This window comes from Neopelma chrysocephalum, unplaced genomic scaffold (genome assembly GCF_003984885.1).
Source record: "Neopelma chrysocephalum unplaced genomic scaffold, ASM398488v2 Primary Assembly neopelma1_367, whole genome shotgun sequence".
Classification (NCBI taxonomy): domain Eukaryota; kingdom Metazoa; phylum Chordata; class Aves; order Passeriformes; family Pipridae; genus Neopelma; species Neopelma chrysocephalum.
Window position 1 is genome coordinate 1,088,538 of NW_020898031.1, and position 19,114 is coordinate 1,107,651.

Below are 19,114 nucleotides of genomic sequence, written 5' to 3' on the forward strand. Positions count from 1 at the left end.
GGGCAGGGCTGGGCATTGCCTTCAGGACTCTGCAGGGCTGGGCAGGGATGGGCATTGCCTTCAGGCCGTGCAGATGCTGCTGCACAGTGTGGGCAGGGCTCTACCCGGGCCAGGCCTCCCACGCCCCCGCTGTGACCTCGTGTCTGGACCCAGCTGCAGGTGCCCACAGGTCTCCTGCCCAAGCTGGGTGCCCTGTCCCTGAGGCCGTGGTGATGTGCAGAGCCCTCCCCAGCTCTGCAGGACCTGCACCGTGCTCGGGGACCGTCCCCAGCAGCACCCAGGCCGCTCTGCAGCAGGCAGGGAGCTGGCTGGACGGGTTAGGAGGCACACATCCATCTTTGCTCGGCTCTCCCACCCCATGCCCCCAGTCAATATGTCTCTCTCCGATGAGAAAGTTAATAAATTTAGCTCTAGATTAAAAGTATCGATCATTTCATTTGTAAGCGATAAATAACCAGGGGGGGAGCTCAGGGCGGCCGCCGGGGCAGGGGCTGCTGGCTCGGGCTGCAGCCACTGCACACCCCGCGGGGGCCCGGGGCTCTCATATGCATTCTGCCCGGATGCTGGCATTGATTTGCTATTAGTCTCCATGCACCACCCAGTAGCACATCATTCCCAGGGCCGCTATTAATGGCCTTTTGATAAATAATCACTTGTAAGTCAATAAATTTTTATTAAACAGTGTGGCGCTTTGATTTATGAAAATCCGACGGGGTTTGTCTGGGAGAAAAGGGATGCGGAATTGAAGCGGAGCTGCCATCCATCTGCCTGCCAGGCTGCCCTGCCCGTGCTCGCACCCCCGGCGCCGCCGGCTCCCGGCTCTGCCCGCACAGGCAGGGGCTGCTCAGCGCCAGGCACGGGGCGGGCAGAGCTGTGGTCACTGCTGACCACCCCGCTCACCCAGTGAGCCCCTGGCACTGTGGGGGCACCGCTCTGCTGGGCCACGGGAGCCACGGAGGGCAGGGGGGCGAGGAGAGGGGCTGGTCCTGGCCAGGGCTGGGGCCCTGCTCAGAGCAGCACTGCCTGGGGTCCTGCCTGGCTGCGGGGATGCACGGGGCAGCCAGGCTGTGGCAGCCATTTGTCACTCTCCCTGGCTACAGCAGGCCCTTTGCCACTTGCTTTATTTGTCTCCTAGCTCTGACGTGGCATCAGACAGGTGTTAAACTACTTAATCACTTTAAAATTGTTTTAATTTTCTGTTTTGTATTGATCTCCACAGCACCAATTAATCAGCTCACTGGACCAGGCAGTTAGTACATTAAAAATTGTCAGCCACGCTGGGCAGCTTAGAAAATGTTAAAAAAATATCCCGACAGCAGCCCCTCACTTCTCCCACCGTGTGGAGCCTGCTCCTGCTGAGCACTGGCTCTGCCCACAGGCAGTGATGTGTCTCTCCCAGCCCTGCCGTGGGATCTGGCATCCCACATCCTTGCAAAGGGTCCACTGGCTCTGCCCCTCAGCCCTCCTGGCACCTGTCCCATGAAGGCAGCAGAGGGGCTCGTGGCTGAGGGGGGAGTGGGACGAGCCCCGAGCTCGCTGGGGAGCTGGACAGGCACCTGTGCAGGGAGAACATCTCCTGAGCCCTGGAAAAGTGCTGCTGGACAGTCAGGGCTCCTGGCAAAGTGCCCCCAGCCCAGTGACAGAGTGGAGAGGACTCGAAGCCCCATGTGGGGCCTGGGCAGGAGGGTTGCACAGCCGTGGTCTGCAGCCACACACCACAGGGCTGGTGCTCAGGGCCTTCGACTCTCCCAGGTGTGGACTTGGCCGCCAGCCTGGCACAGGTACTGCCTGGGGCCGCAGGAAAGGACATCCTTTCCCTGTGCCTGCCCCTTCCGTGCCTGTGCCACCCCGCTAATCAGTGCCTGATGGGCCGGCAGTACCTTATCTCCTATCGATTTCCTCCCAAGACACAGCCCGTGTGTTTGCTCACACCTGGCTGGCACTGAATTGGCTCTTGGCTGAACAACTGCCGAGCCTGCCGGGCCCCCAGCGCTGTGCCTGTGCCAGCAGGAGCCCCTCTGGCACCTGGGGACAGCCGGCCCTGCACAGCACCCACCCCTGGCAGGCAGGGGCTGAGCCCTGGGCAGCCAGAGCAGGGGCTGTGCAGGCCCAGGGGTGTGTGTGTGCAGCCCCCGGAGGGGGGGACCCACCAGGCTGGTGGCAAACACAGCAGGGCCATTGAGGCCACATCAATCGTGCAGCCCCGACAGGTGAATGGGCTCTCACTCACAGCACCAAGATAAATGATATTTATTTGCCGCTAAGAGGTTCCAATAAGAGGCCCCAACGAGTGACTTTTGAACCAGCACTTCTTGCTGCTGGTGCACGCCCAAACCACAGCAAACCCTGGGAAAGGTCCCCAGGGCTGCCCTGCTCCTGTAGGCTCCTTCCTGCCCCACACACAGCACCACAGCACGGCCCCTTCCCCTGCCTGGCACACAGACCCTGCCCCACACGTCCTATCCCTGACCCTTCTCTGGCCCAGCCTCACAGGGACCTCACCCTGGACCCCACACCCACGAAACAAGTGCTTGGACTTGACCAGGACCTTTATTTCATCGGTGCCAACACCACGGCTGTGCCTGGCACTGCCCACACGTGCTGCCCCAGCCCTGCCAGCCACGGTCCCCATCCCGCCGGCAGCTGCCCCGTTCCGACAGCCTCCGGGGAGGGCAGTGGCCCCAGCAGGATGTGGGTGGCCAGGCCAGTGTCCCCCCAGCCCAGAGGGGCCGGCTGTGCCCGCGCTCAGCCGCTGTGGGAGCCCAAGCCCAGCATCGAGAAGGCCGCGCGGTGCTTCCTCAGCAGCAGCCGGATCTTCTCGTCATCCGAGTCGGGGTCCAGGGGTTTGTTGTACTCATCATCCTCGGTCTCAGAGGCCGCCCGCTCTCCACCAGAGCCCCCCGCCCGCTGTGAGGATGAGGAGGGCTCCAGGGCGCTCTTCTTCCTCCATTTGGTCCGTCGGTTCTGGAACCAGACCTGTCGCCCCCCGGGCCCAGCTGGGTGAGCAGCCACCACGCTGCACACCCCGTGCCATGCAGGGACCGGCACTCACCTTCACCTGGGACTCGGTCATGCCCAGAGAATAGGCCAGCCGCGCTCTTTCCGGACCTGCCAAGTACTTGGTCTGCTCAAAAGTCTTCTCCAGAGCAAAGATCTGGTGCCCTGTGAAGGTTGGACGCGTGTGCTTCTTCTTGTGGATGCTGTCAGCCAGGTGAGCGGGGGCTGCGGGAGAGGAGGACAGAAGCAGGTGAGCTCTCTGCAGCCCATGGCTCTGGGCAGCTCTCCCCTCCTCCTGAGCACGGCACCAGCCCTCAGTGCCCACAGAGTCCCCCCACACCGGCTCCCCTCCAAATCAAAACCATATTCTGGCTTGAAGGCTTCAGCCCCATGCCAGGAGGGCTGAGCTGACACTGTGCCAGAGCTGGGCTGTGCAGCTCCTGCTCGAGGACAGCACTGGGTGGTTGTGCTGAGAGGGGAAGGGTCTCTACCAGCAGTGCAGGACTCCAGAGCCACGCAGTGCTGGAACACCATGTCCCCACACCCCACACCCTGCAGGACGCAGGACAGAAGACAAGCAGAGCTGGTCATCGGCTCGTAGCTGTGCCAGGAGCGGATGGCAGAGCTGCCTGACCCATCTGTTCCAAAAGCATCACCTGGAGAGGGTGGAATGGGACCCTGGCCCAGAGCCTCCCAGGACTCCTCATGGGACAGTTGGTGCACCCATCCCACCCACCCTCTGGGAGAGCAGCACCACGCTCTGCAGTTCCCCTGCCAGCTCTCCACCAGGCGGGCAGTGCTGCAGTCTGCAGCCGGCCATCCTGCCCGTCTCTGTGTGCCATCCTGCCCGTCTCTGTACCGAGCTGGACCAGGCACTGGCCCCAGTGACGCTGCTGGAGCAAAGGGGGATCAGTGAGCCAGAGTGCTCTGCCTGTCCTTGCCAGCTGTGGCTACCTGGGGGCAAAGAGTTAATTTCTGCCATTGGAGCTCCCCTCGCTCTCGAGCCGAAACTTCTGTGACAGTTCGAGGTCCAGCAGCCTTTGGCATCGCGGCCCTTCCCACCGCCCCGGGGCTAAGCCGCCGCGCCCCGTGCGGGGTGACGGACGAGCCGCAGCCCGGGGCAGCCGCCCCACATCTCTGCCCCGGTGCCGGCGGGTCCGGGCTCCGCGGGGCACCCCCGCACCCCCGCCCGCCCCGTCCCGCGGTACTTACGGCCGCCGCACTGCCGCCCGCCCCGCCACGCCGGGGCCGCCTCGGCCCAGCAGCTCCGGCCCCGCGGCAGGTACTCGCCACCGGCCTTGGGCAGAGCGCCCACCTGGGGCCCGTAATAGACTCCCGGGGAGCTCAGTCCGTTAAATCCGCCCGCGTGCGGGTACCCGGGCAGGAGGCCGCTGCCGGGCGCCGCCGCGGGCCGGCCCAGGATGTCGGAGATGCCGTGCGGGGTGCCCGCGGCCAGCTGCGCGCCCAGCCCGGGGGGACCCAGCTTGTAGAAGGAGCTCTGCACCGAGTACTGGCAGACGGGCGCCTTGGCCTCGGGGAAGGGGCCCAGCGAGGGGCCGTTGAGGAGGAAGGTGCCCGGCAGGTTGGCGTCCATGGCTCCGGCACCGAGGCGGCCCTATCAGAGCCCGGATCCCCGGAGGTGCGACGGCTCGCCCATTCCCGCTGGCCTGGGGGCTACTGGGCCCCCGGGGCCCGGCGTGGCCGGGGGTGGCCGGGGGTGTCGCGGGGACCCCGCGGGGCCGGGCAGGGTTGGGCAGGGTGGGCTGGGCAGGGCCCGGTGCCCCGCGCGGGTCCGGCCCCGGACCCTCAGCTCGGCCCGGGCAGCGCCAACATTTCTGATAAAGCCGGGCTCATTAGAATAACGCGCTCCCATTGGCCGCGCGGCCGCGGGCGGCGCTCCCATTGGCCGGGACGCGGCCGCCTCGCCCGCCATTGGCTGCGCCTCGCGGGCCGCGCGCGGTTTGGCCCCGCCCAGACAAATTGCGCTTTGAACGGCGGCGGGGACGGGATGGGATGCGGGATACGGGATACAGGGATATAGGGATATAGGGATACAGGGATACAGGGATACAGGGATAGAGGGATACAGGGATACAGGGATATAGGGATATAGGGATACAGGGATATAGGCATGTAGGGATATGGTACGGGGATGGGGTACGGGAGTATAGGGATGGGATGTAGGGATGCGGTACAAGGATATAGGGATGGGATACGGGGATACAGGGATACGGTCGTGGCATGCGGGCATGGTACGGGACGGGACAGGATACGGCGATACGGGCACGGGACGGGATACGGGAATGGGATACGGGGTCGGGATAGAGGGACGGAATACGGGACGGGGTGGGATACGGGGCCGGAGTGCGGGGCGGCGCGGACGCTGGACAGCGCCGGGCGGGCCGGGGCTCCTGCTGCCCCCGGGACACCGCCCGCAGCCGTGGGGGCACCGCCGGCACCGGCTGCGCTGCCGCTTCCACCCCACCCACCCCGGCAGAGGCCGCTCGGAGCGCGCCCGGTCCTGCTCCCTTCGAATCCCCCGCGAACCGCGAGGCACAAACAGCAGCCACCGCCACGGCTGCCCCACCTTCCCGGGAACGGGGTGCGGGCAGAAGGGACCCTCCTCCCGGGGTCTCCACCTTCCCCCGCCTTTGGAAGAGCAGAGACGAGACACGGTCTGTGTTGGTTTCTTTATTAATTCATAGTCCGATAGCTGGTGTACAGGGAAATGATCTATACATCAGGGGCTAAGACAGGGAGATCCAAAAGGCTTGTTTCCATAACAATTAAAAAAAGAAAATAAAAGTAATTTTTAAAACTCTAAAAAGCTTCTAGTGTGCAGACTGCAGCATTCTCTAGGCTCAATGTTGGGTGCAGCCTCCCCCTACCAGCCCTACAAGCAATCTGAGCGCAAAGCAATGTCACTGCAGGTGCCTGGCACGGTTCAGCACAGCACATTCCCTACGGCATACACAAGGCCAAAGCACTGGACCCACACACAACTCTAGGGTGATGCTACGGAGTCAGCTGTCGCAGTGGGTCTAGGGAGGTTATTGTACGCAGCAAGGGTGATGGATGGAGAGACTGTGCCTATATGGCTCAACTTTGGGGTGGGGAAGGGGCTGCTTTGCTCTCCAAGGCTAAGCTGGGTCAGTTGCTTTGCTGCAGTGAGGCTTCTTCGTGGCTGCAGGGCAGCCAGGGGCTCTCCCAGCAGATGTGCACCCACTGCGAGGCAGGGCTGCCCTGCCAAGGCCACCCTCACATGGCCTGAAGCTGGAGGTGGGCTCGTTCTGCACGTGGCCACAGAGAGCAAACTCAGACTCTGCAAAGCAGGTCCGTGGCCACCTCCAGGGGAAAGAGCAGGGGGTCTCCACACCACTGTGCTACAAAGGCCAGGCCCCCACGTCAGTCAGGTAAAGGACAGGGCTGGGGACCTGGGACCTACTGCCACCACCTGCATCCTGCACTCCTGGGGTCAGTATTGCAACAGGTTCAACCCACTGCCCACCTCCCAGCTGCCCGGGCAGCTCTGCCCAGTGCTGCTCTCCTGCCAGAGCAGCTGCCCCAGCCCCACGGTGACCTCTGGGCTCGGGCTGCTGCCACAGCACCTCCCACCTGGCCAAAACGCTGCTACTGGGGCAGCAGCCCCCACGTCTCTGGGATTGGTCCCGGGAGGGTCAGCATCCAGGGGTCACTGGGCTATGTCCTCCCTCGCAGGGAGGCCAGGGTCCCTGCAGAGCCCTTGCCTGGGGTGTGCAGTGCAGGGCTGCTGGCTCCTGCCAGCTCCTGGCTCATCTCCTGAGCAGATATTGTGCTGAGTAGAGCTGGGCACGACCCCACGCGTGGCACGAGCACCCCCTGCTCTGTCTCACTGCTCATCCTCCATGGGCCCCAAGCACCTCGACACGGGCCTACGGCTTCAACCCAGCTGGAACCAACACAAACTGGGGCTGCACCACGGACAGACCCGTGGGACTGCACCTCCAGGCCCCCCTCTTCAGGCCAGGAAGGGGCCAGGCTCAGGCAGAGGAGCACAGGGCAGGGGCAGACCCTCTCACTGCTGTAGCCTCCCTGCTCCATTCACCAGAGCTGCTCACACACTCCAGAGGTTTTGCCTGTCCTGCAGCCTGAAGAGGTATTTGGGAGCAGAGCTGTTAGTGCTTTGTACATACTGCTAGAGTGTCCCTAGGGGTTTGCATAGTATTTATCGGTTCATATACACAAGGCTGATTGCTGTACAGTTTACACTTTCAACACAAGTAACGAGCTCAGTGCTCAGCCCAGAGCCCTGCATGTGCTGGGGAGAGGAAGGGCAGCCCTGCAAGGAAGGGCAGCCCTGCACTCGTCCCTCTGCCCAGGGCATCTGTGCTCCCTGCAGCCTCCCCTCACACCCCCTGCCCACTGCTGCCCTCCCCAAAACCCAGCACTCACTGAGAGGGATGAGAAGCGAGTCCAGCAGAGGCAGCAGAGGCACTGGGGGGGCCCAGCACCTCTCCTCCCGTGGGAAGCAGTGCCACGCTGCCCCAGCTTCCCTCCTGCAGCCGGAGCACGGACGTGGGGATGCATCTACACACGCGATCACACGAGGGCGGAATCTCCTTCCCTCTCATTGTCTTCTAGTCCAGCTCTTGCCTCGCAGAGGAGCTGAGAGGATGCCCCTGGTGTGTGCTGCTGTCCTGGGCTCCTGGCAGCAGCGGGGCAGGGACGGAGGCCCCTCCGTCAGTTTGAAGAACTGTAGCTCATGCGTCTTGCAGTCAGTCAGTCATGCGATAGGACGGGAAGTATGTCTCATACAGAAATCATGCCATTAGCCTATAGAAACATGTACAGCCAGCCCTGCTCCCCTCCACTCTCTGCTCTCCTCTCCTCTCTCCTCAGGTATGTGTCAGAACGTGTGTGGAGTTCAGTGGTTTGGTGTTGAGGTGCGATCCTGGAGAGACAGGGACAGAGAGAGGGGGTTACCGGGCGCTCGTGGTGGCACGGCCAGGAGACTGGCTGGGGGCAGCCAGGCTGGGAGGCCCCTTCTGCACGCTGTGCCCAGCCCACATGCACCCATTCTGCCCAGCAACCACAAGACAAGCTTTGGGGAGCATCAGAGAGACAGTGACAGAGCCCCAGTAAGTGGCCTGCCCAGAACCAGGAGCAGTGACACAGATGGCACTGGTGGTGCTGCCCCAGCTGCAGGGAACAGCAAGCAGGGGCTGAGCAGCACCAACAGCAACATGGCACTGGGAAGGAGCTGGCAGGGCTGCTCTAGGCTCTGGGATGGAGGAGGCCAGCCCTGAGCCCCCAGCCTCAACTGGGGTGACTGACTGCACCCCACTCCCCCAGCAGTGAGGAAGATCCCACACATCCCCCATGCATGCCCTGGGCCACTTTCACACATGACAGAAAACAGCAGAAGCAAAGCAGCAGGAGCAGTGCCCCAGAGAGAGGCAGAGCCAGGGACTGTCTGGGGAGTGGGGCAGACAGAGAGGATGGGGATGGGTCTGCATGAACATGTGCTCACAAGCACAAGCCTCTTCACTGTCACAGAGAGCCCACTGACAGAGTGGGGAGAGCAGGGAGAGGGAGGACAGACAGACCCGTGCATGCAGAGCAGAGGACCAACTGCCCCTGCTGAGCACCCTCCTCCCTTCCCCAGCACTGCACTGACGGCCCTGAGGTGAGTGAGCAGAGCACAGTGATGCAGCTGCCACAAGTGTGCTGTGCCAAGCACCTGCCTCAGCCTGCTCTAGATCCACCCCACAAGGAAGGCAGTGGGAGCAGGGAATGCACAAAACTCAAGGGATAACTCTGAGCTCATGCAGCGGATCAATGGAAGAAACATCCCAGGCCAAAGGCAGGGGCTCTGTCTCAGCCCCTACAAGGGTCATGTTCCTGCACCTGCACTCCTGCATCCCTACTGCCCTGCCATCCACCAGCAGCACCCTGCCATGGCCTGCACCCCCATCCTGGTTTCAGTGCCCCTCACTGTGGCTGCAGCGGGGTGCTGAGCACACAGCTGGCTGAGGCATCGAGGCACCCTGTGCCCACAGCACCCAGGAGCAGGTCAGCAGCAGGGGCACCCCGCTGCCCACCCTCAGCACTTTGCTGCAGCACAGCAACCCCTCTGTGCAGGCCAAGAGCTGGGCACAGCCACGTTACACCTTCCCCGGGAGAATGTGCGTGACCAGCAGCTCGGTGCAGGCAGCAGCACGGGCAGAAGGAAGAGCAAAGGTGGGGTTACCTCAAAAGAGGCCATTTGAGGGGTCACTGCTTCCCCCTTTTCAGGCTGGCTCGTTTCACTATCTGAGCCCCCATCCTGCCCCCGGAGACCTCTGGTTTCGGGACACGCACTCGCACCTCCTCCTGAGGGAGCCGCAGGGGCAGGAGGCAGGACAGCACCCGGGTGAGGACAGACACACAGAAGAGGACAGGAGAGGGAAAGGCAGAGTCAGTTGGCAGAAGACACCAAGCAAGAAGACAGAGGCAGTGGGCAAGATTTGCCCCTGGAATTCTTAGAGGGGAAACAGGAGAGGAGAGCAGGGCAGAAGAAAGGACAGAGGGTGGCATAATCCCAAAGCCTGAGAGTACTGCAGAGGTGGTGCTGGCCCGGGCAGGCTGCCTGCAAGGCAGGGCTAAGAGCCACACTGTACCTTGGCCCCCAGACCATCCCGGTGCAAGAAGGAGTATTTCATGAAGTGATCATCCTCAGCCTCCAGGTCTTGGGGCTCCCGCAGGGAGCCCTCCAGAATCAGCTCCTCCTGTTCCTGCCTGTCACCCATGTCACCAGGGCCCAGCTGACGCACCACCTTCCGGATGATCTGTGGAGACCCACACAGCCCTGTCACAGCGAGCTCCAGGACACCCTGCCTCCCTCCTCACCCAGCCTGGCCCTAAAGTGCATGTGGCAGCCTCCATCCCAGGAGCTGGAGAAGTGCTGTAACTGAAGACAGTGGGACACAAGTGCCCTGCGTGGACCCCTGGGCTGCAGGGAGGAACAGGGCAGCCGGGTGGAGGGGAGAGAAGAAAGGTTTCTGCGTGCCCTTGTCCATATCTTGCCCCTGATCACTCACCTTCTTGGTGACGATATTGCCTTGATCATCCGTGAACTGCTCCTCGGTCACCTGCTCTCCGGGGAGATGAAGGACTTCGTTGCCCTGCAGCAACAGGAGGGAGATCAGGGCATTTGGGGCGGGCGAGGGGAGTCCCTTCGCAGGCAGAACAGCACACCTGACACGCACCCACAGCCTGCGGCTCCCACCCCGCCCTGCCCCGTCACTGCTCTCCTCCGCATCTGCCCCGGGGCTGCTCCCCCGGCTCCCTGCTCGTTACCTTCACCAGGACGCGCCGGCGGACGACCCTGGCCGAGAGAGCCTCCTCATCGTCCGCCAGCCCCGGGCTCTCCCCCAGCTCCTTGTCCAGCTCCCGGTGGGCGTGTTTGAGCAGGAAGCGGACGGAGCCCCTGACGATGTGCATGACGTTCTGGCAGCTGACCAGGAGGAACGCCAGCAGCACCAGCGCGATCAGCAGCTGGGCCAGGAGAGCCCACATCGTGCCCCGCGCCCGCTCTCATGCCCCGGCCCGGGACGCTGCGGGTCTGCCCTGCGGGGCCCCCCCGGCCCTGTAACCAGAGCTCGGCTGGCTGGGGGCGGCGAGAAGGGAGCGGGCACAGCTGCGCTGTCCTTTGCGCTCGCAGCTCCTCTCAAAGTCATGGGGCCGGGATGCCCCGGCCAGGCAGGGACCGGGACTGCGCTGTCCCTCTTCTCCGCCAGCGGCCTGTCCCCCTGGCTACGGTGGGAGGGCAACGTGCAGTCCCTCTGTCACAGGACAAACGGAGCCCTGGGCAGGAGCCAGGGCTTTGGGATGTCATTGGAATCACCCGGGACTCTGCAGAGCTGGGCAGCCACCTCCGAGCACGGCCGTGCTGCCGGGATGGCTCTGGCTGGGGAAAGGTGCTCGCCCTCACCTTGTACCCGCTGGCTCTGTGTGACCGTGCCCTCATGCCCACCACCCAAGCCTGGCCCCCAGACCAGCTCTATTTCTGGCTCCAGCAGGCTGTTGGGCCAGCAGCCAGGGCAGATACTCAATAAGGAAGCAGTCAGAGAGGGTGACTGGGTTATAAATGGAGAGCAAGAGCTCAGGTGTCAAGCACAGCAGGCTATTCTGGGCTGAGAGGCACCCCTAGGGGCAGGAAGTGTGCCAGGAGATTTGCAGAGCTAGCACCCGGTCTGCCTGGTGCAGGGCACCAGCAGGCTCCAGAAAAGGCTGTCCATGGGGTCTCCACTTTCTTCAGGGCCAAGTGCCCTGCTCTCACCCTCACCTGCCCAAAGAAGCGGCTGTGGGCCTCCTCCTGCCAGCCGCCCGTGGGGTGCTGAGGCTGCCAGTCGCTGTCCTCTGCAGAGCTGATCCGCATCAGCTCCACGGCTGGCACCAGGACCTGCTCTTGCTCCTGGCCCTGTGCCTCGGGGGCCGTGGTGTGCGTTGGGAGCAGCCTTCGGGTGACCCCCTCCTGCCAGGAGCCCGCTGTCAGGTCCTGTAGGCAGGAGATAAAGGAGCCTTCTGCATTCCAGTCCCTCAGCCTGGGCACCGGAGAGGGACAGGGAGAGAGAGACAGAGAGAGAGAGGCAGTCAGCTTTGCCTGGAGTGCTGCACCCTGAGCACCAGCCGAGCTCCGCAGGCACACGGGCACAGCCTGCACCCCGCCGGGTGCTCCTGGCACTGCCGGCGCCCGGCAGAAGCAGCACAGAACACAGATGCACAAAGGGCACAGACCATGCTCCCTGCCCACCCCACAGCCTCACAGCTCGGCTGCCAGGGTCTAAAGGCAACGCCGTGGAGCATCACTGGGTGCCGCTCCCAGTGCCACTGGGAACACGGGAGGAGGCAGCCCAGGTTGGGATGGCTCTGGTAAGCACAACCTACATGCAGGGCCTGTCTGTCTGCCCGGGCTCCCTCCCAGCTGCTCTGCAAGGAGCCCCCCCAGAGCATCGCCAGAGGTGCACGAGGCACTCGGCCCAACCCCTGCTCCATGTGCCCGGGCTCCAGAGCTGGAGACCAGCAGAGAAGCAAGCAAAGCTGGGAGATCATTGCAGCTGGCCCAGGGCAGTAGCTGGCGAAGCAGTTCTGCTCCCCTCCCGTGGTCACCCTGGTGCTCAGGCTGCAGTACCTCTCTGCACTCTTCTCCACAGCATGGCTAATAGTGGGTGATGTCGTGATCCTGGCTTGCACCTTCTGCTGAACTGAAACAAAAGAGACTTCACTCTCCGGGTCCTGCTCCCCAGTCCCTGGCTGATGATCACCGGCCGGCATCTTCCCCTCTGGCCTCTGCCCTTCCTCCTGCTCTAGAAGGTCAATCAGGCCATTCATGGCATCTGAGTCCACTGTGTCATCCTCAACCAGGTCCATAGAGCCCATGTGGTCTGGGCCATGCACATCTGCTAGAAGCTGCCCCGTGAACCGGCCTTCGCTCGTGGCGTCCGAGTCCTCAGCCTTGCTGCACTCCAGAGAGGAGTCCTCAGCCGTCACCAGCGAGGGGGTGAGCCCCGAGGACCACACCTGCATGTCGGACATCTCCATCAGGGCGTCCTGCTCGGTGGCAGCCATGGGGATAGCATCCATGATGGCCACCTCATTCCAGTACTGGTCGGCCCGCAGCGGGGACGGCAGCGTGTAATGCAGGGAGGCAGGGGACAGCAGCTCGTCCTGCAGCGAAGCGTAACCTAGATGGGCAGACAGAGGGACATCTCCAGCAGCCGTCCCACGCACGCACAAGCACAGTGGGGCAAGAGGGTGATGGGAAACAGCCTCTGGGAGGATGCCTGCCCCGAGGACAGCGATGGTCATGCCACAGCCCCCCATGGCCAGGCCGAGCAGGGCTGTGCTCACAGCAGCAGCTGCCTTCCCATGGCCCCTGCGAGTGCTGCCATGCCTCCCTTCGAGGCCTGGGGCTGGTTTGGGCAGGCTCTGGGGCTGCCTGCTCCCGTGAGGAGGACTGGCCTGGTGTTCACACGATGCCCCACTGCAGGACACAGTGCCCTCTTTGCTACCCTGCTCCATCAGACCCCAGGTCCCTGCCCACAGCCCCCATCCAGCATCAGCAGGCTGGCAGTCAGCCTGGAGTTCAGGTGGCCAAGCCTGGCAGACACTGACTCCCAAAGCCAAACACTCTCCAGAGCACAGAGGAGCGGGTCGAAAGTACCATGAGCAGGGAAGGATGACACTGGTAAATGTCATGCAACCCCAAGGCCCTGCAGGAGGCAGCCAGGGCCTTACAACCCTCTTGGTCTCTCCAGGGCTACAAGCAGTTGTTATGTCCTCATCACCCAGGGCCATGTGCACAGCTCAGGCACATCCCCATGGACTCCAACCAAGCCGGGCAGCCCTACCCATGCAGGTGGCTTTGCTCAGCTTTTACCGCTCTGAGCCATCAATGCTTTTTCCACCCCTGGAGATCAGCAGCAAACCCGTTCTGTTCCCCAGGCAGCTGGGGAATGCCAGCCACGGCCAAGGCACGGGGCACAGCTGGGACCTCCAGCACAGAGAGGGCACCTCAGCCCCGTGCCAGGGACATGCAGTGCAGGGCCAGCAGGGCAGGAGCAGCCCGTGCGGGAGGAGAAGGCCTGGGATGGCTGCCTGCAAGCACGACACCCCCAGGGTGGGCAGTCCCTGGTGACATGCAGGGGTGGGCAGTCCCTGGTGACATGCAGGGTGGGCAGTCCCTGGTGACATGCAGTCGCCGGAGCAGGACGCGGCTCCCGGAGGGCTCGGCTGAGGTGGAGACAGTGGAGACAGGCAGTGGAGGAAGATGAGAGAAGGAGAGGCCAGGATGAGCTCAGAGGAGAAAGGTGACAAGAAGTGACCCACAGGAGTGCCCGCACCTGGCAGCACTAGGTGGCATGTTTGAGAGAGCAGAACAAGGGGAGAGATAGAGAGGGAGAGAGCGATGAGCCAGCGCTGCAGGGGCAGAGCCACAGTGCAGGGCTGCAGCAGCACAAACCCTGCCCCTGCCCAGTGTGCCCGCTCCCTGTGGCACATGCTGCAGCTGAGCCCGGCTGTGTCCCCACACCCAGGCACGCTCTGCCTGGGGCCCAGCCCGGACACACCACCACAGCCACACAGCCAGGGCTCCACGGGCTCCCTGGCTACTGCTCAGCTTGCACAGCCAGAGGCACCTCTCACTGGCACACTGGGATAAGGAACGCGTGTCAACCCCACCTGGAGAGTTTCTGAGAAGGCAGGAGGACAGGGCCAGGTTTCCTGCAGCGTAAGCCCCAGTGAAGAGGCCACGTCTGTCAGCAACACCTTGTGCCCACCGAGTTCTCAGCGGGCGCAACCTGGTCAGGCAAGACACCAGCCCCGATCTCTCTGCGCACAGACCGTGACCCCGGGGCCCTCCTGCAGTCCCTGCCAGAAGCTGGGGCTCACCATTCATCTGGGATGGTGAGAGGGAGTATTCCCTGTCCGTGTAGCGCCAGCCGCCCTTCAGGCTGCGGCTGTGCCGGCCGGAGCCCTCCAGCGCGCTGACGATCTCGCCGCGGTCGATGTTCCTCAGCGCCGTGTACAGGTTCTCCACTGCAGGGGGAACCAGGGTCAGCAAACTGCTCACTGGGGGGGCACAGCCGGGCCCCCCAGGTGGGCAGGAATGCACGAGCCAGTGCTGTAAAGCACAGCCAGCGATCCCCACAGCCAGCCCGGACACCTCCATGCCCGTAACAGGGCACCACAACTCACTCTTGACATTCTTGCCCTCGCGGCTGACCCAGAGGTTCAGTAAGGCTATGCTCTGCTCCAGGAGGGAGTTGGGGTTCTCCACACGTATCCTGTTGATGTCCTCCACTCCAAACTGCAGCTCACGTGCCAGCTCTGGGGAAAGCACCACGTCTCAGTGTCACACCCACCCCCAGGCTGGGGACACTGTGAAGGGCTCAGTCAGGCCCGGTGCAGAGACCCTCTGTTGGGTACAACTGAACACAGCAGAACATGCAGGAGCTGGGATGGGCAGAGGCTGAAGCCCCCCTGCCCAGGTTGGCTGTGACCAGCGTGGCAGGGTCTCGGGATAAGGACAAGTGTGGGTACTGCCCGTGGGGTGTGTGGCTGCAGCGACAGTGCTGGGCCTCCCTGAACAGCAGCAGCACACACAGCTCGTGACAAAGCACAGGGCTGGCACCCGGGTGTGTGACACGTGCAGGAAAGTTCACCCCAGTGCCCTGGAACCCTCGTAGTGCAAAGCACAGTCACTCCACCCAGCACTTTGCTTCCAGCTTCCCTAAGCATCAGCTTCCCGAGGAGTGCTGTGCACCCTCGGAGCTGTCAGGGGTGGACTCACCAGCCCAGCTGAGGCCCAGCTGCTCTGCTATGTCAACCATCTTCTGGTCTGCCTTGTCCGTGCTGCTCAGAGAGCCTGGAGGAGAAGAGGGAGTCAGAGTTTCAGCTGCACAGGATGGGGAGGGGAACGGGGCGCTGGCCTGGGGGTCTGGCAGCCCCATAGCACAGCAGTGCCCCGCAGGCAGGACCAGTGAAACCCGCAGGGGAAGGGGAGCTGCTGTGAGTGTGAGCACAACAGGGTCAGCCCAGCCTTCCCACTGGCTCAGCAGCCCAAGCACAGGTGGTGAGTGGGCTGGAGCCTCCCCAGTTTGCTGCCTACCGAAACTGGTCTCGCTGAGGATGCTGTACCGCTCCCGCAGAGACAACGGCGTCAGGGTCCTCCTCCGCTCCTCACTGCCACTGCCCTGGGAGAGGGGGACAAGCCAAGGGCTCAGCAGCTTGGAAAGAGGGCAGCAGCTCTGCCCTGGCACCACTGCTTCTCCCACAGCCACAGAGGGGCACGGCGTGGCCGCGTGGAGAAGCTGAGGAAGAAAAGCTGGCAGCAAGGGCTGTCCCCTGCCCTCCCAGGGTGGCAGCCACTGACCTTGGTGCAGGGTGGGATGCTGATGTTCAGGTGGCAGAGCACATGCTGCAGGTCCTCATATTTCATGGCCTTGCGCAGGAAGGACAGGGAGCCGCTGGCTTCCCGGCTGCTGTCCCGGACCTGAGCAACAAGAGCCCGGTTGGGTGGCCTGGCACGAGCCAAGGGCCCCAACTGCTGCCCAGTCCTGCACCCCGACGTTACCTTGATGGGGATGGCAAGACGATTCTCCCGGAAGGACTGGAAGAGGAAGGTGCGGGGCTGAGTGGCCTTCTTGACAGGCACCAGGTTCCCTGAGAGTTCCACGTGCAAAGGCATCCCCTCTACCACCTGGCAGGGAACAGAAAACAGGCTCAAACCCTGTGCAGAGCTGCTTCTCCCGCTCCTGGACAGGGCAGGTAATCTTGACTCTTCTACCCGAGCCAGGACTCTTCTACCCGAGCCCCTCCACCGGCACCAGTCTCCCCTCTCTTTGCCAGCCCTCTCTCTCCCTGCTGCCCTCCCCGCGTGTGCCGGGGACAAACCTCAATGTCCCTGCTCCGGGCCACCTCGGTGAAGTTCTCATGCTGCTCCAAAGTCTTGTCAACCTTGTCGTCAGTCATGCAGTAGCAGCGCAGGCGCCCTTCCCGCGCGTCGTTCATCTTGGCAAACACCACGAACTTGGCCATGTAGGGCACGGCCGTCAGCTCCTTGTACAGCATGGTGGCAAAGTGCACGGCCTCGGCCGTGCGTGGGCAGTCAGCCAGCCAGAACCTGCGGGAGAGCTGGGTCGGGGTGCTGCTGGGCAGGGTGGCACCAGTGGCACCAGTGGAGCTGCCCCCACACCCTCCCCATGAGCAAACTGGACCGCAGAGGGTGCCCCAAGAGCTGGGTACGGGTGGAGCCCCATCTGTGATGGGGACACACCCAAATACAAAGAATGGAGCCCTTCCCTCTGCACACCCTGTTGCCATGAGTGTTTCCTGATGCAGGGGGGCCTCATGGCTGGGAGCAACTGCCCTGCATGTAGGAATGGGGCAGCACCACAACGAGCACAGGGCAAAGGGCTTCTCCTGGCAAAGGCCAAGAAGGTCCAAGGAGCACCAGATGTCCCCAGAGGAGCACACGTTCAACCAGGACTCACCTGGCAGACACATTGGTGGTGAAGTTAGCACACTCATTTTCATAGACCAGCTTCGTGGTGCCTGTTATGTCTTCCCACTGGGCTTGGGCTGTCCCTCCTGCAGCAGAAAGCACGGGTGAGCATTCTGTCCTTCCATAAGCCTGGGGTCTGCATCCCCTAAGCATTTGCTCTCTCCGCTGCTGTGCCCTTTCCTCAGCTCCCAGGACCTGCATCCCCTGTGGCAGCCCAGCCTGCCCCCATGGAGAGCACACCCAGAGGGACTGGCAGCCTCACCGATGACGCTGCAGAGCAGGCGCAGGCTGGTGGTGTCCCCCTCCCCGCTGTCCCTCGGGTTGTCCTTCCAGGACGGGGGCAGCGGGATGCGGAGGCCGATGGGGCGGTGGAATTTCCTCCGTCGTGGCTCCACCGTGACGATGGGGCTGAAGGTCGCCTGGTTCCCCAGCAGCTTGGTCACCAGCTCGTCAGGCACAGGCTGTGCCTGGGGGTGGAGAAAGGAGAGGCATCAGGGATGGTTTTTCCCCGGGCCGGGGCACATACCCACTCCTGCCTGCAGGAGCACGTCTGGGCCCCAGGCCAGGCCCTCTGGGGCTCACCTGCAGGGCCAGCCTCACTCTCTTGGTGACAGCAGTGTCTGGGAAGGTGGCCTGTACCATGGGCACCAGTGTGCTTTTCAAACACCCTCCCTCAGGGCCGATCATGTCGCAGTCCTGGCAAATCCGGGACATGACCACAAAGTAGAGAGGGAAGTCGGTGGTGATGATGCGGCAGACCCTCTTCTTATCCAGCTCCTCCTGGCTCTCCAGCTCTGCAAGGGCAGCACAGCTGTCAGTGCCCACACACCGAGCCTGCGGCTGTCACCCAACACCCTCCACGCTGCACAACCACGGCTCAGCCCCATCCCACCACCCCGGCCAGCACAGCCCTGCCCGCAGCGAGGGCAGAGACCCTCGTGCCCGTCTCACCCTCGTCCATGCCGTTGAGCAGCTGGTCCATGTAGCTCTCCTCGTAGCGGTTGCGGTGCTCCTTCCACACGGAGCCGTTCTCACTGCGCAGCACCACCAGCTCGCGGTCCCCGCGCCCGGACGAGGCAAAGTGTGGGATCTCCACGATGACGGGGCTGCAGGCGGCACAGAGAGGGCACTGGCACCCACCTGCTGCCAGCAGGACACGCGGGCAGCAAGGTGGCCCTGGGCAGAGTGCCTGCCTGGGGGAGAAGGCAGAGCTGCCGCCCTCCCTCTCTCTGTGCCTGGTGGGACGAGGCTGGTCAGGGCTTCTCCTACCACTGCTCTGTTATGCTGGAATGACCCACCCCAGAAACACGCTGTGCCCAGCCAGAGGTGGGACATCTCCTCCACCCACCCCCAAGAAGCAGAGGTGGGCAGAGGTCTTGCCCCGGGTGTAGAGACTCCAGAGGAGCCCAGGTCAGTTCCCAGTCCCGAGGAATGACCCCGGCGCAGGCAGCCCGATCCACTGCGTTCCCAGCTGTGCTCACCTGAGGAACTGGGCACCAGCAGGCCCCAGGGCGATGATCCTGCTGGCCAGGCCCTCCTCCTCGGCCAGTGGTGGGGGCGCGGGCAGCTTCTGGGGCTTCACCAGGCGGCAGGTGATGCGGGTGGGCGCGGCGCAGGCGCGGGGCGGGATGACCACGCGCAGCCCGTGGTGGCGGCTGCCCCGCATGGACCCACCCCGGGCGTCCACCATGAAGCTGACCAGGAACCTGGAGCGGGCAGAGGCACGGGCGGGTGGGCACCGTGCAGCTGGCTCGGGCACAGGGCACTCATGGGCTGCAGGGGCCGGGCACTCACCCTGTGTGCACCGGGCTGGCCACGGGGCTGATGTTGTCCGAGGTCTCGGTGGCAGGGCTGCTGGGGATCAGGGAGTCCTCGTCGAACTCCTTGGAGGGCTGTGTGAGGCACGAAAAAGACCTCGTGGGCAAAGGGTCCTACGTGGGGGTGCTGAGCCTGCCCACACTTGCACAGTCTCACAGTGGTCCCTGGACAGTCCCGTGCCACTGGGTCGATGCCCACCACCCACCCCACGCTTTGGCTCGGTGGTGGTAGAGCTGTCCCAGCAGGGAATGCCTGGGGGAGGCTGTGGCAGGCTGT

General features: G+C 63.6%; 2 protein-coding genes across 17 annotated transcripts in view; both read right to left on the reverse strand.

Moving 5' to 3' along the window:
* Positions 1-2,234: 2,234 nt before the first annotated feature.
* NKX6-3 (NK6 homeobox 3) lies at positions 2,235-4,736 on the reverse strand. Its single transcript, XM_027706305.1, has 3 exons — positions 4,210-4,736; positions 3,053-3,222; positions 2,235-2,976 (listed from the first exon to the last, which is right to left on the reverse strand). Exons 1-3 carry the CDS (start codon positions 4,589-4,591, stop codon positions 2,746-2,748), a joined length of 783 nt encoding a protein of 260 aa, XP_027562106.1. The 5' UTR covers positions 4,592-4,736; the 3' UTR covers positions 2,235-2,745.
* A 2,116-nt stretch (positions 4,737-6,852) lies between these two features.
* Positions 6,853-19,114, reverse strand: part of ANK1 (ankyrin 1) — a 48,179-nt gene continuing 35,917 nt past the window's right edge. For 8 of the 16 annotated variants that reach the window (XM_027706295.1, XM_027706289.1, XM_027706291.1 and 5 more), the window contains 20 exons: positions 18,815-18,912; positions 18,502-18,726; positions 17,972-18,126; positions 17,603-17,814; positions 17,283-17,487; positions 17,010-17,106; positions 16,411-16,639; positions 16,091-16,216; positions 15,890-16,009; positions 15,626-15,710; positions 15,308-15,382; positions 14,713-14,844; positions 14,407-14,553; positions 13,860-13,868; positions 12,149-12,701; positions 11,303-11,561; positions 10,056-10,139; positions 9,636-9,803; positions 9,227-9,348; positions 6,853-7,927 (listed from right to left, as the gene is read on the reverse strand). In XM_027706295.1, the coding sequence (XP_027562096.1) occupies positions 9,250-9,348; positions 9,636-9,803; positions 10,056-10,139; positions 11,303-11,561; positions 12,149-12,701; positions 13,860-13,868; positions 14,407-14,553; positions 14,713-14,844; positions 15,308-15,382; positions 15,626-15,710; positions 15,890-16,009; positions 16,091-16,216; positions 16,411-16,639; positions 17,010-17,106; positions 17,283-17,487; positions 17,603-17,814; positions 17,972-18,126; positions 18,502-18,726; positions 18,815-18,912 (3,078 nt within the window). In that variant the 3' untranslated portion in view covers positions 6,853-7,927; positions 9,227-9,249. Of the gene's footprint in view, positions 7,928-9,226; positions 9,349-9,635; positions 9,804-10,055; positions 10,140-10,314; positions 10,540-11,302; positions 11,562-12,148; positions 12,702-13,859; positions 13,869-14,406; positions 14,554-14,712; positions 14,845-15,307; positions 15,383-15,625; positions 15,711-15,889; positions 16,010-16,090; positions 16,217-16,410; positions 16,640-17,009; positions 17,107-17,282; positions 17,488-17,602; positions 17,815-17,971; positions 18,127-18,501; positions 18,727-18,814; positions 18,913-19,114 lie in introns of those variants that run through there. The other 8 variants (XM_027706296.1, XM_027706298.1, XM_027706293.1 and 5 more) reach the window with 4 other exon arrangements.

Bases quoted from the DNA above. Each gene is read 5' to 3' on its own strand.
- NKX6-3 (XM_027706305.1), bottom strand. From the start codon at position 4,591: ATGGACGCCAACCTGCCGGGCACCTTCCTCCTCAACGGCCCCTCGCTG. The intron at 3,223-4,209 runs GTAAGTACCGCG...CCTCTCCCGCAG, and splicing joins CGGGCGGCAGTGCGGCGGCC to CCCCCGCTCACCTGGCTGAC. The intron at 2,977-3,052 runs GTGAGTGCCGGT...GGGGGGCGACAG, and splicing joins TGACCGAGTCCCAGGTGAAG to GTCTGGTTCCAGAACCGACG.